The following is a 14745-nucleotide window of genomic DNA, read 5'->3' as shown; positions in this document are numbered from 1 at the left end:
CACTAATGGGACCGTGGGGAGCAATTAGTTATGCCCCGACAATGGTGCAGAAGCAATTCAGGTCAAAACAGTTTGTACCTATGACACACAAGCTTAACCAACTAGAGTTCACATACGGAGAGCCAGGAACCCTTAAGAAGATCCAAGATATTGCTCAAGCATGGAAGAAAACAAGTCGGGTGGATCAAGGACGGTTCACTGATGAGGTCACCACTGGTATTCAGCTTGGCATGACCAACGAATAAAAGATGTTGTACGTCCTTCAGAATGTGCATCCAAATTTTCTGTTGGTTCAAAACCTCAAGATATTCTCTTAGAGAATGAACTAGCTAGAAGGAAACTGGAGACAGAAATGATGAATATGAAGCGTAGACATGAAGCAGAACTTGAAGAAGTAAAGAAAGAAGCCTCGAGGAAAGTTCAAAAGGCTTTTGATGAACGAGACGAATGGAAAAATAAGTTTGAAAGTTTAAATACGACATGTTCAACTTTGGTCGCCAGAATTCAAGGAATGCAAACCACTACTAATACTTTGTAAAACAAGATACAACTGCAAGAACGGGTCAGACAAGAACTTAGGAGTGATTGTAACTTAATGGAAGCAGGCATGGAAGGCTATAGAGAGCAATTTGAAGCCAACAGGCAAGAATACTTCCGAATGTGAGAAGTGGGAAACTCGTACGAGCGACACCTCCGAAAGAAATAGTCTGAGATGGAATGGATATTGATGCAAATGAGGGAGGTAGCCTACAAAGCAAGGGAGATGGCAAACAAGATCGAAGAGCTTAGGAGAAAGATTCTCCAGAAAGATGAGCTTAATGAGCGCCTCATAAGCCACCTCAAGCTAGTACGAGATCAGTATGATCGAGTTGACCATTTCTTTTGAAGCCAATGATGTAAATGATCTAAGTAGTGATGCAATCGGATGCTTAACTTTTATAAATCAAGATTCCTCATGGCAATTATTGTTGGATGGCCAATATTTTTCTTTTGCATCACATATGCATGATTCATTCCATAAAGAGCACAACAACTTAACTCTTATCATGATCAATTCTTTAAAAAAAATAATAATAATAAATAAGTATTTTTTTTCTTCTGATCATCACATTCATAAAATAAGAACGCATCTAATTCGTGTTTATGGTTTAAAAAAAATAAAGGTTCCAAGATAGCTCAACAAACTAAGATTGGTGATCAGCGTGTTTATAATACTCGTCGACGAGCAAGAATCATGGAAGAAGAATAAATGGAACGGATGGATAAAATGGAAAAAGCTCAAGAAGATATGAGAGAGCAGTTATCAAAGATGATGGAATTAATTATGAGCTTGAGTAAAGGAAAAAGAGTGGTCGAAGAGTCAGCTTCGCCAGAAAATCTACCAGCACAAGACACTGGAAACCCAAGGGATGATCCACCTTATCCCCCAGGGTTCACTCCACCCCATGTCCAAACTTTTCAAAGGTTCCATCCTCAAGTGATACCACCTGCTTATTACAATGTACCACCTCTAATAGGCCATTAATCGACTCATGGACAATTTTGGTCAAATTTTGGAACAAATCCTGCCAAACCAATACACGTTTCGGATTTAGACGATCCAAAAAAGTAAGAAAAATTAAGGAAGAGCTCATCACAAACAGGAGAAAATGACAAAGACCAAAAAAAGTATGATATGTTGGAAGAGTGCCTTCGTGCTATCGAAGGAGTTGATAGGTTCGATACCATGGACGCAACCGAACTATGCTTAGTGGCGGATGTATTGATCCCTACCAAGTTCAAGGTTTCGAAATTTGAAAAATATGACGGAACAAAGTGTCCCACGGCACATATTACCATGTATTGTCGGAAGATGGCTGCACAGTCTCACGATAACAAGTTATTGATCCATTTCTTCCAAGACAGCTTGACTGGGTCAGCTGCTCGGTGGTACGTACAACTAGATCAAAATCGTATTAAGACTTGAAAAGACCTAGCAAGAGCCTTCATAGCCCAATACAAGCATATGGTTGAATTAGCCTCTAATCGGTTGTCATTGCAGACTATGAAAAAGAAGCAAAGCGAGAGCTTCAAAGACTATGCCCAAAAGTGGAGGGATACAGCAGCGCGAGTTTAGCCACCTCTCACTGATAAGGAAATGACTGTGCTGTTTATAAACACACTCCGAGCTCCATTCTATGAGCTCTCGATCGGCAATGCCACAAAAAACTTTACGAATTTGGTCTTATCTGGAGAAATAATAGAAAGAGCTATCAAAAGTGAGAAAATTGAAGGGCACGAAGTTACCAGCTCAAACAAAGGGAGTACGCCCAAGAAAAAAGAAGGGGATGTGCAAGCAGTCGCTCACGACAGCCAACAAGCCCACAACTTTAGCCCATATCACCTATACCCTCAATACCAACCCTTCTATCCGAACATAGGCAATATCGCACAAAACCCATATGCGTACCAACCTGCCCCACAACCAACGTTTCAGACTAGTGTTCTCTCACAAGCTCCACCACCAAGATCGGTAGCTTTAACCAATAATTTTGGTAATGATAAAAAAGGACCTAAAACTACCCTAAAAAAACCTAAGTTTGATCATATCCCAGTCCCTTACACTACATTGTTGCCACAACTCATAGAAAATCGACTCCTTGCTCGAACCCCTTTGGAACCACTCCGACCTCATTTTCCAAAATGGTATGACCCGAATGCGCATTGTGATTATCATTTTGGAATGCAAAGACACTCCACATGCATTAAAGCATAAGGTCTAAGAGCTCATTAAGGCAGGACTTTTAAATTTTACTAAAAATGACAATTCAAATGTTGATGGGAATCTCTTACCTAACCATGGAGGCCGGACAGTGAATGCAATACATGTAGGGATGATTCGAAGGGAGAAGAAGAATGTCGATGAGATTCAAACGCCAATGGATAGAGTGTTTGAGGCGTTGTCCAAAATAAATGCCATCACTCCAGAACCGATAAACATAAATGAAGTAGGGCATAATCTCACTCATTCTTGCAAATTCCATATGGGGGCTGTTGGACATTCCATTCAAAATTGTGACAGCTTTCGCCATAAGTTACAAAAGTTGATGGATTTGTTAGAAATTACGTTTTACGAAGAAGGTGAAGAAGATTTGGTTGGAACCATAAATAAAGAGTTCCCAACCGCCGTGGCGTCAAATTCGGTGAGTATGGGTGAACCTAAACCTCTCACCATTTTTTATGAAGAAACAAGGAGCCCGATGAATGATATGCCCTCTATTATGATCAGAAGTGGTATCACCATCGAAGTCCCCAGCCCGTTCCCTTACAAAAGTGATAAGGTTGTCCCGTGGAATTATGAGTGTAATATTTTGGGCATAACTTCATCCGCCCCCTAGGCATCTTTTGAAGATCTAACTGGTGTGGGGGGTATAACGCGAAGTGGGCGGTGTTATTCCCTTGAAATAGTGGAAGAAGATGAAAAAGGGAAACCCGCACAGGGAGAGAGAGGCCTGAAGGAAACAGATACCTTTTCTAAGGACCAAGTTGTCGAATCTGTAGTTGTTTCGAACAGTGAGGTCAAAAGACCTGTTACCGAGAAAGAAGTGAGTGAATTTCTCAAGTTTATCAAACACAGTGAGTACAGTGTGGTAGAACAATTAACCAGAATGCCTGCTCGCATCTCACTGTTGTCCTTGCTTTTTAATTCGGAAGCACATAGGAATGCGCTACTTAAAGTCTTGAATCAAGCTTATGTGGCACAAGATATATCAGTGGAAAAATTGGACCATATCGTGGGAAACATTATAGTGGGGAACTTTATTGCCTTTAATGATGAAAAAATTCCATTGGGTGGTCGGGGAAGTAACAAAGCTTTGCACATTACCATCAAATGCAAGGACCATGCCGTACCTAGGGTCTTGGTCGACAATGGCTCAGCTTTAAATGTCATGCCTCGTTCTACCTTAACCAAGTTGCCAGTAGATGTATCTTATATGAGAACCAACCATATGGTTGTAAGGACCTTCGACGGGACCACAAGGGAGGTGGTAGGGGACATTGAACTACCGATAAAAATTGGCCCTTGCATTTTTTAGGTCCAATTTCAAGTCATGGACATTGCCCCATCTTACAATTGCTTATTAGGGCGTCCATGGATTCATATGGCGGGAGCCATACCATCTTCCCTTCATCAAAAATTTAAGTTCATAGTTGAGGGGCAATTGATAAGTGTATCTGCGAAGGAAGACATACTGGCTATTCAACCATCATCTGCTCCCTATGTAGAGGTGATAGAAAAAGTCCTAGAATGCTCTTTCAGATCTTTTGAATTTGTTAATGCTACTTATATGGGGGAAAAAGAAGTGATACCGACTCCTCGTTTGTCAGTAGCAACTAAAATGGGGGTTAAGCAGACAGTGGGTAAAGGATGCTGTACCGGTTTGGGGTTAGGAAAGAATTTACAAGGAATTAGCAGTCCTTTGACTCCAATCAAGAATGAAGAAAGGTTTGGTTTGGGGTAGAAACCTACCAAAGATGAGAGAAGGAAATTAGTAACCCAAAAGAAGGTTAAGAGGATGGTTCAGCTTAAGTGAAATGAGGAAGAATTTAGGAAAAAGATAATTCCCTTCTTGTATGAAACTTTTCGATCCGTGGGGTGCATTCATACCAAGGCATTGGAGGAGGTCAATCAGATTCTATGGATGTTTGGTGAGCTATCAATCCATATGATCAAAGATGAAGAACCTAACGAGAAGATCCCTGTGGTGCATCTGGTACTGTCAAGAGAGAAGTGAACCAATTGGACAGCCACAGAATTACCCATCATCTTTAAGTCTTTAGAAATGTAATGAACAATTTTATCTAAATGCCTATGCCCAAGGGTGTTAAGAGTAATTTCTTGTTTAAGTATGGCTTTCTATTACCTTCATCATTTAAATAAATGACAATGCATAATGTGTTTCATAATTCATCAACCTTTTTGCATATTTCCTTTCATCTATTCTTTTAGCCAATAAATACTTGCTCATACAAATGTTCAATTTTACCTATTTGCAGGTCTTTAAATAATGAACATGAAAACAATCTGGAGAACAATTTGAATTTCGATTTTGAGATAATTCCAAACATTGATGAATTGAAAAATGAAAAAGAGGTGGATGACTATGGCTTACCCCCTGATTTGTCGAGAATGTTGGAACAGGAGGAAAGAGAGATCTTACCTCATCAGGAACTCACAGAAATGATTAACCTTGGAAATGGGAAAGAAAAGAGAGATGTTAAGATTGGCTCCTCGCTGTCATCTAATGAATGGCAGAAGCTAGAAGAACTGCTCCGTGAATATGTGGATGTGTTTGCTTGGTCATATCAGGACATGTCAGGTCTTAATACTGACATTGTTGTCCACAAGTTACCTTTAAGATCGGATTGCAAGCCTGTTAAATAGAAGTTGAGAAAGATGAAGCCATAAATGTTGCTGAAGATTAAAGAAGAAGTAAAGAAGCAATTTGATGCTAGATTCTTAGAGGTGGCTAAGTATCCTGAATGGGTGGCTAATATAGTTTCAGTTCCTAAGAAGGATGGAAAAGTTCGAATGTGCGTCGATTACAGGGATTTGAACAGAACGAGTCTGAAGGATCGCTTCCCTTGGCCACATATTGATACTTTTGTGGACAACACAGCAAAGCATGCTTTATTCTCATTTATGGATGGTTTTTCTGGTTACAATCAGATCAAGATGGCACCCGAAGATATGGAAAAAACAACATTCGTAACCATGTGAGGAACGTTTTGTTACAAAGTAATGCCATTTGGATTGAAGAATGCAGGTGCCACCTACCAAAGGGCAATGGTAGCTTTGTTTCACGATATGATGCATAAAGAGATAGAGGTATATGTGGATGACATGATTGCAAAATCTCATACAGAAAGGGATCATACTGTCAATCTCAAGAAGCTGTTCGAGAGATTACGAAAGTTTCAGCTCAAGTTGAATCCTGCAAAATGTATTTTTGGTGTAACTTCTAGGAAATTGTTGGGGTTCATAGTAAGTGAAAAGGGAATTGAAATGGACCCGGATAAGATACGAGCTATTCAAGAGCTGCCACCTCCCAAAACGTAAAAAGAAGTGAGAGTATTTTTAGGGAGGTTGAATTACATTTCTCAATTTATATCCCAACTCACCTGCAAATGTGATCTAATCTTCAAGTTGCTTCAAAAACGAGACTCAGGAGAGTGGAATGAAGAATGTCAAATAGCCTTTGATAAAATCAAAGAATATCTCACAAATCCACCGGTGTTGGTGCCACCGACGGTTGGAAAACCTCTTATTTTGTATTTAACTGTGAACAAGAATTCTATGGGATATGTACTGGGACAACATGATGGAATTGGGAAGAAAGAACAGGCCATATATTACTTAAGTAAGAAATTTATGGAGTATGAGTCCAAATACTCTGCGCTCGAAAAGATGTGTTATGCGCTAACATGGAACGCCCAAAGGCTCCGACCATATATGTTGTATCACACAACATGGTTGGTGGCGAAATTAGATCCCATCAAGTATATTTTTGAAAAACCCTTCCTGTCTGGGAGAATAGCTCAATGGCAAGTGCTATTGTCTGAGTATGATATTGGGTATGTGTCTCAAAAATCAATTAAAGGGAGCGTCATCTCTGATTTCCTCGTAGATCGAGCTAATGAGGATTATGAATTTGTAAGTTTTGATTTTTCATATGAAGATTTGATGGCCATCTTGCACATAGAAAAGGGCGATCCCAATGAACTTAATCCATGGAGGATGTATTTTGATGGAGTATCCAATGCTTTGGGCCACGAAATTGGGGCAGTGTTGATTTCTCCAAATGGAAAGTACTATCTAGCCACGGCGAGATTGAATTTCAATTGTACTAATAATATAGCGGAGTATGAGGCGTTGGTAATTGGATTACAAGCAGCAATCGAGATGAAGGTCAGCGCGATAAAGGTTTACAGAGATTCGACTTTGGTGATATGTCAAATGAGAGGCGAATGGGAAACTAGAGATTCTAAACTAGTTCCATATAAAAAGCTGGTTACAGAATTAAGCAAACAGTTCAAGGAAATCTGCTTCAACCATTTGCCTCGAGAAGAAAATCAGCTTGCTGATGCTTTGGCCACTCTTGCAGCAATGTTCAAAATAAAAGAAATGGCTGATGTACGCCCTTTTGATTTAGAAGTCCGTGAAGTCTTCTCACACTGCTTGAATGTTGAGGAAGAGGTTGATGGTAAGCCGTGGTATCATGATATCATGAAATACATCAAGCACCAAGCATATCCTGAGAATGCCACAGACAATGACAAGCGAGCTCTTAGAAGATTAACAATGAGTTTCTTCTTTAGGGAAGAAGTGCTCTACAAAAGAAGTCGAGATCAAGTAATTTTGAGATGTGTGGATGTTACAGAAGCCAATAAAATAATGAAAGAAGTCCACGAAGGAACTTGTGGAGCTCATGTTAATGGACATATATTGGTTAGACAAATTATGAGAGCTGATTATTATTGGTTGATGTTGGAATCAAACTGCATAAACTTTGCTCAAAAATGCCACAAGTGTCAAGTTTATGCAAATAGAATCCATGCTCCACCAGTCCCATTGCACGTTTTCACAGCGCCTTGGCCATTTTCAATGTGGGGAATGGATGCGATTGGGCTTATTACGCCAAAAGCCTATAATGGACATCGATTCATATTGGTGGCCATTGATTATTTCATGAAATGGGTAGAAGCAGCTTCCTATGCCAATGTGACACAAAAGGTGGTGTGCAGGTTCATCCAAAGGGAGATCATATGTCGGTATGAGCTGCCGAAAAGGATCATTACTGATAATGCAAGCAATTTGAATGGTGCAATGGTAAAGGAGGTTTGCGCTAAATTCAAAATCAAGCATCATAACTGGACAACTTACCGTCCGAAGATGAACGGAGCAGTAGAGGTAGTAAACAAAAACATTAAAAAGATTGTTGAAAAGATGACTGAAGTCTACAAAGACTGGCACAATAAACTTCATTTTGCCTTGCACTCATATCGAACTTTTATGCGTACCTCCATGGGGGCAACTCCGTACTCATTAGTATATGGTATAGAAGCAGTTCTACCTATTGAAGTAGAAATACCATCATTGAGGGTGTTGATGGAAACAGAATTAGAAGATGCTGAGTGGACCCTCTCTCGCTATGAACAATTAAACTTGATTGAGGAAAAAAGGCTTGCGGCTCTTTGTCATGGCCAGATGTACCAACGAAGAATGATGCGAGCATATGAGAAAAAAGTTCGTCCTAGGCAGTTTTGAGAAGGAGAGTTGGTTCTCAAGAGAATACTCCCTAATCAAACTAATTTTCGAGGAAAGTGGATGCCGAATTGGGAAGGGCCATATGTGGTAAAAAAGGCTTTTTCAGGAGGAGCTTTAATTTTGGCTGACATGGATGGGGAAGATCTGCCTAATCTGATAAATGCGGATGCAGTGAAAAAGTACTATGCTTAAAAAAAATAAAATAAAAAAATATAAATAAAAAGGAAGGGGGTCTGTGTTGAAAACCCGAAAAAGGGTAACTCATACCCAAAGGAGAAGGCTCATGCTGAAAACCTGAAAAGGGCAGCTTGAGGCCAAAAGGTAGGAATTTGGAATGAAATTGTTAGTCCAAGAAGAGTACCAGATTGAAGTGAAAATGCATTATGAATGAAGCTCCACAATTTCGCAAAACAGAAAGAGTTATAAAGTTTGCAACCTACAGATTGCTCAAGGCATCAATCAAGGACAATTCTTAAAGTCGAAAATCAGATTGGTTTCTCTAAATGGTCTAAGTGTTCATTGTTTGAATGATCTAATCATTGCTTTGTAAATTTCCCTCCATTTGATCCTTTTTACACTTATATATATATATGAAATCCTCCTTCACTTTTATATTTCAAGCCCTTCTTTCCACTAATACATAATCCAACATGATGATTGTCATGGAAATGAATGATGACTGGTAAGAAAATGAACTAACTAAGCAAGAAATTACCTTCATTGTTCAACAAAAGACTTGATGATGAGAAAAAGGAATGGCAGAGCTTTAAACTTAAGCAAAAAAAAAAAGGGTCGAATGTCAAAAAAAAAGGGGCACTCCTAAGGAAAATCAAGAATGTCAGCCAATGAAGAAAGGCATAAGACGAAGGTCATTGACAGCTGCAACGAAAAATCAGATGAAGCAAGAGAAGGGTCTTGGAACCTTAATGAATCATAAACATGAAAACATTCCATCATTTCAATCATGCATACATGCCTAGCCATACACACGGTCATTTTCAAAACAAGAATCAAAATTAATTCATGCCCCAAGCTTTGAAAGTAGGAACCCACCTGACCTAAAGTGGTGAGGTCGTAAAACTTTGATAAAAGGATTTGAGTTTTTCATTGTGAAGTTAATCCAATTAAGTTGGCATTTGTGAATTAAATCGAACCTATTTGAAAATAGGTCGAGCTTAGATCAAGCCTAGAAATTTTAATTTTAATCGAACTTGTTTTGGGATAAGTCGAGCCTAGATTAAGTCTAGGAATCTCAATTTTTAAATCGAACTTGTTTGAGATAGGTTGAGCCTAGGTCAAGTCCAGGAAATTAAATTTTTTAAGTCGAACTTGTTTTGAGATAGGTCAAGCCTAGATCAAGTCTAGGAATTTCAATTTTTAAATCGAACCTATTGCGAGATAGGTTGAGCCTAGGTCAAAGTTTAGGAATTTTAATTTTAAGTCGAACCTGTTTTGAGATAGGTCGAGCCTAGATCAAGTCTAGAAATTTTAATTTTTAAATAGAACCTATTGTGAGATAGGTCGAGCCCAGGTCAAAGTCTGTGAGTTCTAATTTTTTAGGTTAAACTTATTGTGAGATAGGTCGAGCCTAGATCAAGCCTAGAAATTTCAATATTTAAGTCGAACCTATTTTGAGATAGGTCGAGCCTATATCAAGTCTAGAAATATTCGTTTTTCGAACCTATTTTGAGAAGGGTCGTGCTTAAATCAAACTTAGAAACTTCATTCTTTTACGAACCCAGGTCAAGCCTAGAGACTTCATGTTTTTAATCAAACTTGTTTTGAGATAGGTCAAGCCTAGATCAAATTGCAAGAATTCAAACTTGCCCCAAGATGAATTGAACACGGTGTCTACGTCTTTGCACTATTATTGATTCTCAAGAATGTACAAAGAATGGCAACTGTAGACACTTATTTCAAAAAAATAAAAATAAATAATAATGAAAATTAATAAAAATAATAATAAAAGTAAGAAATAAATTAAAAAAATAATAAAAAATGGGTGAACAAGAAGGGACTGAGCATGTGCTCAGCCCCTTCCCCAGTCCATCATTACAGGGCATGAATGCCCTTGAAAAGCAGCGGGATTTGGTGAGGAGTGGTCACCTCCAGCTACCAACCCCTCTTGTTTGCTAGAGCATTGTGAAATCATGCTTAGAAGAGCATGATTTTGCCTCTAGATTGTCCAAATTTTTGGACAATCCAGTTTTTAAAAGGTGGAAGGGGCAGATTTTGAAAAACGAGAAAAAGCCAGATCCAAAAAAACACCAATCCTGCAAAAACAAAAAAACTAGATCCATCAACAAAAAATCTCATTTTTTCTTCAAACAACCTAAACTTGCAAATCCAAAATACCCTAGTTTTCTACTAGCAGACTACCCTAGCCACAATAACAAAAGATTTAAAACCACAATCCACAACCAAAATAAAAAAATAAAAAAATACAATGAGTGAAAAGGGAGGGGGTTAGGTTGAAGGATTGGTAGCTTGTTTTTAGAGAGATTCGAATGGGGTATTGTGCCGCCGGTGGGGTGTTTAAGTTTGGAGTTTTTTGCTCTAGCCAACCGATGAAAGGAGAGCTATTTCGGGTGGTCGACGAAAGAAAAGAGAGGGAGAAAGAAAATTCTGATTTAGGCAACGGGAGAAGGAGAGACCGGTGGGTAGCTAGAGAGAGGGAGGCCGCCGGCTTAAGGGAGAGAGGAAGAGAAAAAAAAAGGTGAAAGCAGTGTCGGGCACCAGATCTGACGACGGTGTAGATCTGGTCAGCGAAAGGGTCAGTTTTATAGAGAAATGAGAGCATTTGGTCGGTTAGAGAGAGAAAATAAGAGAGGAAAATAAGAGAATAGAGAAAAAAATGGTATATATACTAAGGCTTAAAGCCTAAACGACGTCTTTTGAGGGAGACTTATGCACCAAAACGGTACGTTTGGAAGGGAACCTAATGGGCCAACAAAGCGGGCTTGGGGCGCTCCTTCCTTGGACTGGTCTTCTTGGGTCACTGCTTAAGCCCAAGTCAAGTAAAGGCTTTATTTTTGTAGATCTGTTATGACTTAGGTTGGTCCATTTTATTTGTTCTAAATTATTTTAGTATAACATTTTAAATTTTTTAGATGATAGTTTAAACTTAGAAAATTAATACAAATAGAAGAACATAGAAATAATAAAGTAAAAAATACATTAAAACATATATAAAAAAATGTTTAGTTATAAAAAGCACTTAAACCTAGGAGAATATTTATTAAATATGTAAGTTTCGGTAAGTGAAATATATATATGTAAAACAAACAAAATAAATTACTAAATGAAATACGTTTATAGTAATAGATCTAGATAAATAAAAAAAATAGAAAACAAAAAATAATAAAAATAGATAAATGAATAAAGCAAATAGATAATTAAAAAATAAGATAAAATAATTAGTTATTTAATATAGATAAAGTAATCATTTAAGTTTAGTACCGATGATGGGATGTCCATTTAGAGCGCGAGAAATTGCAATTTCGAGTAAACTTCCCTAGGTTAGGGGTTTCGATTAAGACTCCACCAGTACGATGGAAGGGCCTTAATTTAGAATTCCAATGTTCCTAATTTTGAATAAAATAAAAAACTATATATTCAATCACCAATTAATCAAAATATACAAAACAAAATAAATAGGAAATTAGTAATAACAATAAATTCATTAATCATAATACAAAAGTGGAAAATACATATTCAAAAAATAACAAATTACGGATAATAAAAAATAATAATACTTGGTCTAAAAATTTAATTTTTGAGTTTCGTATAATAAATAAGTATCTATATAGTTAAATATATATCGACATAGAAATGGTTATACAAAAACAATCAATAAACGTAATTTATTTGTTTATAATAAACACACACAAAGAAGTAGTGAATTTCGTGGGAAATAGGAAATGAACATAGAACCTACGAGTGCATCACGTATCATGGTCGCATTGTTAAATGTCATGGCATATAGATATATTCTGTATACGGGTCTAAATCCCGATGATGAGACTTTTCGAGAAAGCTTGCGAAGGCGAGTTTCATCGGTAAACTCCCTAAGTGAAAAGATACCTCTGAACTCCACCAGTACGATGGGAGGGTCCGGAGAAATATCTTTAATAAAAGGCTTTTACTCGTATTAGGATTTGCATTCATGAAAACACTGTTTTTTTACTCACAAACGACTATCCCGATTATGGGATCTACCAAGTAAACTTGCGAAGGTGAGTTGCTAAGGTATTTCCCTAAGTGAGAGAATACTTTCGGATCCCACCAGTATGATGGGCGAATTTGGAAAGTACACTCAATAAAAGATTTTCGTTTGACATTATCTCGATTTTATGCCATGCATTTCACAATTGCATCATGTGCATGTTAAACCCGTAAAAATGAAATAAAATATTCTAATAAAAGATGAAATAAATAAATAACAATTAAGGAAACATAAGAATAAAATTAATGGGTTAGGATAATATATGATTAAATGGTACCGTTTGTGAAACGGGCGTCACGGGGGCACTAATCCTTCCCCGTGAGTAACCGTACTCTCGAACCCAAATCTAAAGGATATGTAGACCAGTTTATCGTTCTTTCGACGGACTTAAAATTAATTTAGGAGTTCGTTGAGTATGACAAAATAAGGTGGCCAATCACACCTAAAAGAAAAAGATTGGTGGCGACTCCCAAATTATTCTACATCTAGCGGTCGGGTTCTCAGACCCCACACGTTATGACAGAGCTGTAAGTAGTAAGTGAACTTGATTTTTAATAAGAGAAATGATTAACAGATAATTATAAAAGTCATTATAATAATAAAAAATTAAAAATTGAAGAATAACGATTACCACCACAAGCCATCTCTTGGTTTTGCCGATACTTGACAAGTTACTTGACTTTAGCCCTCTCTAATCTGTGCTTAAATAGTGTTAATTTTAAAAGAGATTATAAAATTAAAGTATTTGATTTTTCAAATTAATTCAAATTGTATTAACAAAAAATCACGATGTCTTATTATTGTTTATAACTAGGATGGTGCCCGTAGCTATGCTACGAAAAAGATCATAGAAAATATTGATTATGTTAGAGTTGATTTCAATTTTGTACCTTTAAAAGAGTTTGTAGATAAAGCAATATTATATTAGTCAACTGCATGAATTACCAATTTTTACTGATAAAAGAAAAAATAAACTGGTATTAATTAAAAATAATTATTTGCTCTGGTTTCAATTACTGAAAACTTGCACCTGCATATATGATTATAAAACAATAGAATATTAAGAAATGAGAGAGTATATAACATGTGCTATTGGCAAATTAAGATAAACAATTGTACAATATAAGACAACCATATAAATAAAGATCTTATTAATATAAAATATTTACTAATTTATAATAATATATCTTTTATATATAAACTGAATGGCTAAAGATTGTCAAATTTAATTGATTTATTTGTTCAATGATGACTATGTGCTATGTATATTAAGAAATGAATAAACCTTCTTGACTTTTTTATTTTGTTCAATGAATTGGATGAATATTTATTGAAATTTAAACATTCATATATAAAAGAGATTTCTAAATACTATGGATTCAGGTTCATGTAGAATAAGAGGATATAAACAAAAAATAATATTAAATTACAATTGATAAATATTAAATGAATCTATATTCTAAATATTAAAAATTAAAAATTATTGCTTTTAAGTATTTTTTTACTAAAATAAATAAAAATAAAAAAACCCTTCAAATGTAAAAAAACAACGTAACTTTGACATAAGGTGTAAAAAAAATTAATTTAATTGAGAATGATAACCAATTGACCCAATTAGTTATCATATTTAAAACAGAATTTATCAAAAAAAGATGATAATCCTATCAAAGATTATTAGATATATAATAAACTATTAAGAAATGAGAAAGTATATAATCTATACTATTAATAGATTAAAATAAACAGTTGTAGAATATAAGATAACATTATAATGTAAATATCCTATCAATATAAAATAGTTAGTAATTGCTAGTATTATATGTTTTTTATATATAAAATGAATAGCTAAAAGTTATCAAATTCAATTAATTTATTTATTCAATGATGACTGTGTGCTATGTATATTAAAAAATGAGTAGACCTTTTTTACTTTTTTTATTTTGTTCAATGAATTGGATGGATGTTTATTTGAATTTAAACATTCATGTACAAAAAAGATGTCTATATACTATAGATTCAAGTTGATACAAAATAAGAGAATATAGACGAAAAATAATATTAAATTGTAATTGATAAATATTAAATGAATCTATCTTATAAGCATTAAAAGTTAGAAATTATTGTTTTCAAATATTTTTTACTAAAATAAATAAAAGTAAAAAAGAAAAAAAAAACCTTCAAATGTCCAAAGCAATGTAGTTTTGATATAAGG

At 35.9% G+C, this 14745-nt stretch overlaps 1 protein-coding gene across 1 annotated transcript; it reads left to right on the top strand.

Annotated features, from left to right (window-relative positions):
• LOC108663596 lies at nucleotides 5450–8308 on the top strand. Its single transcript, XM_018128807.1, has 3 exons — nucleotides 5450–5690; nucleotides 5808–6025; nucleotides 6188–8308. The coding sequence occupies exons 1-3, from the start codon at nucleotides 5450–5452 to the stop codon at nucleotides 8306–8308; spliced, it is 2580 nt and encodes an 859-aa protein (XP_017984296.1).

Source organism: Theobroma cacao, chromosome 10 (genome assembly GCF_000208745.1).
Source record: "Theobroma cacao cultivar B97-61/B2 chromosome 10, Criollo_cocoa_genome_V2, whole genome shotgun sequence".
Lineage (NCBI taxonomy): Eukaryota > Viridiplantae > Streptophyta > Magnoliopsida > Malvales > Malvaceae > Theobroma > Theobroma cacao.
The sequence above is the reverse complement of the archived record's forward strand: the minus strand, read 5'-3'. Positions and strand labels throughout refer to the sequence as shown.

Coding starts and splice junctions, on each gene's coding strand:
- LOC108663596 (XM_018128807.1), top strand. CDS start 5,450: ATGTTGCTGAAGATTAAAGAAGAAGTAAAGAAGCAATTTGATGCTAGA. Junction 5,691..5,807: donor TTTATTCTCATTTATGGATG/GTTTTTCTGGTT, acceptor TGAAGAATGCAG/GTGCCACCTACCAAAGGGCA. Junction 6,026..6,187: donor GGAAATTGTTGGGGTTCATA/GTAAGTGAAAAG, acceptor CTAATCTTCAAG/TTGCTTCAAAAACGAGACTC.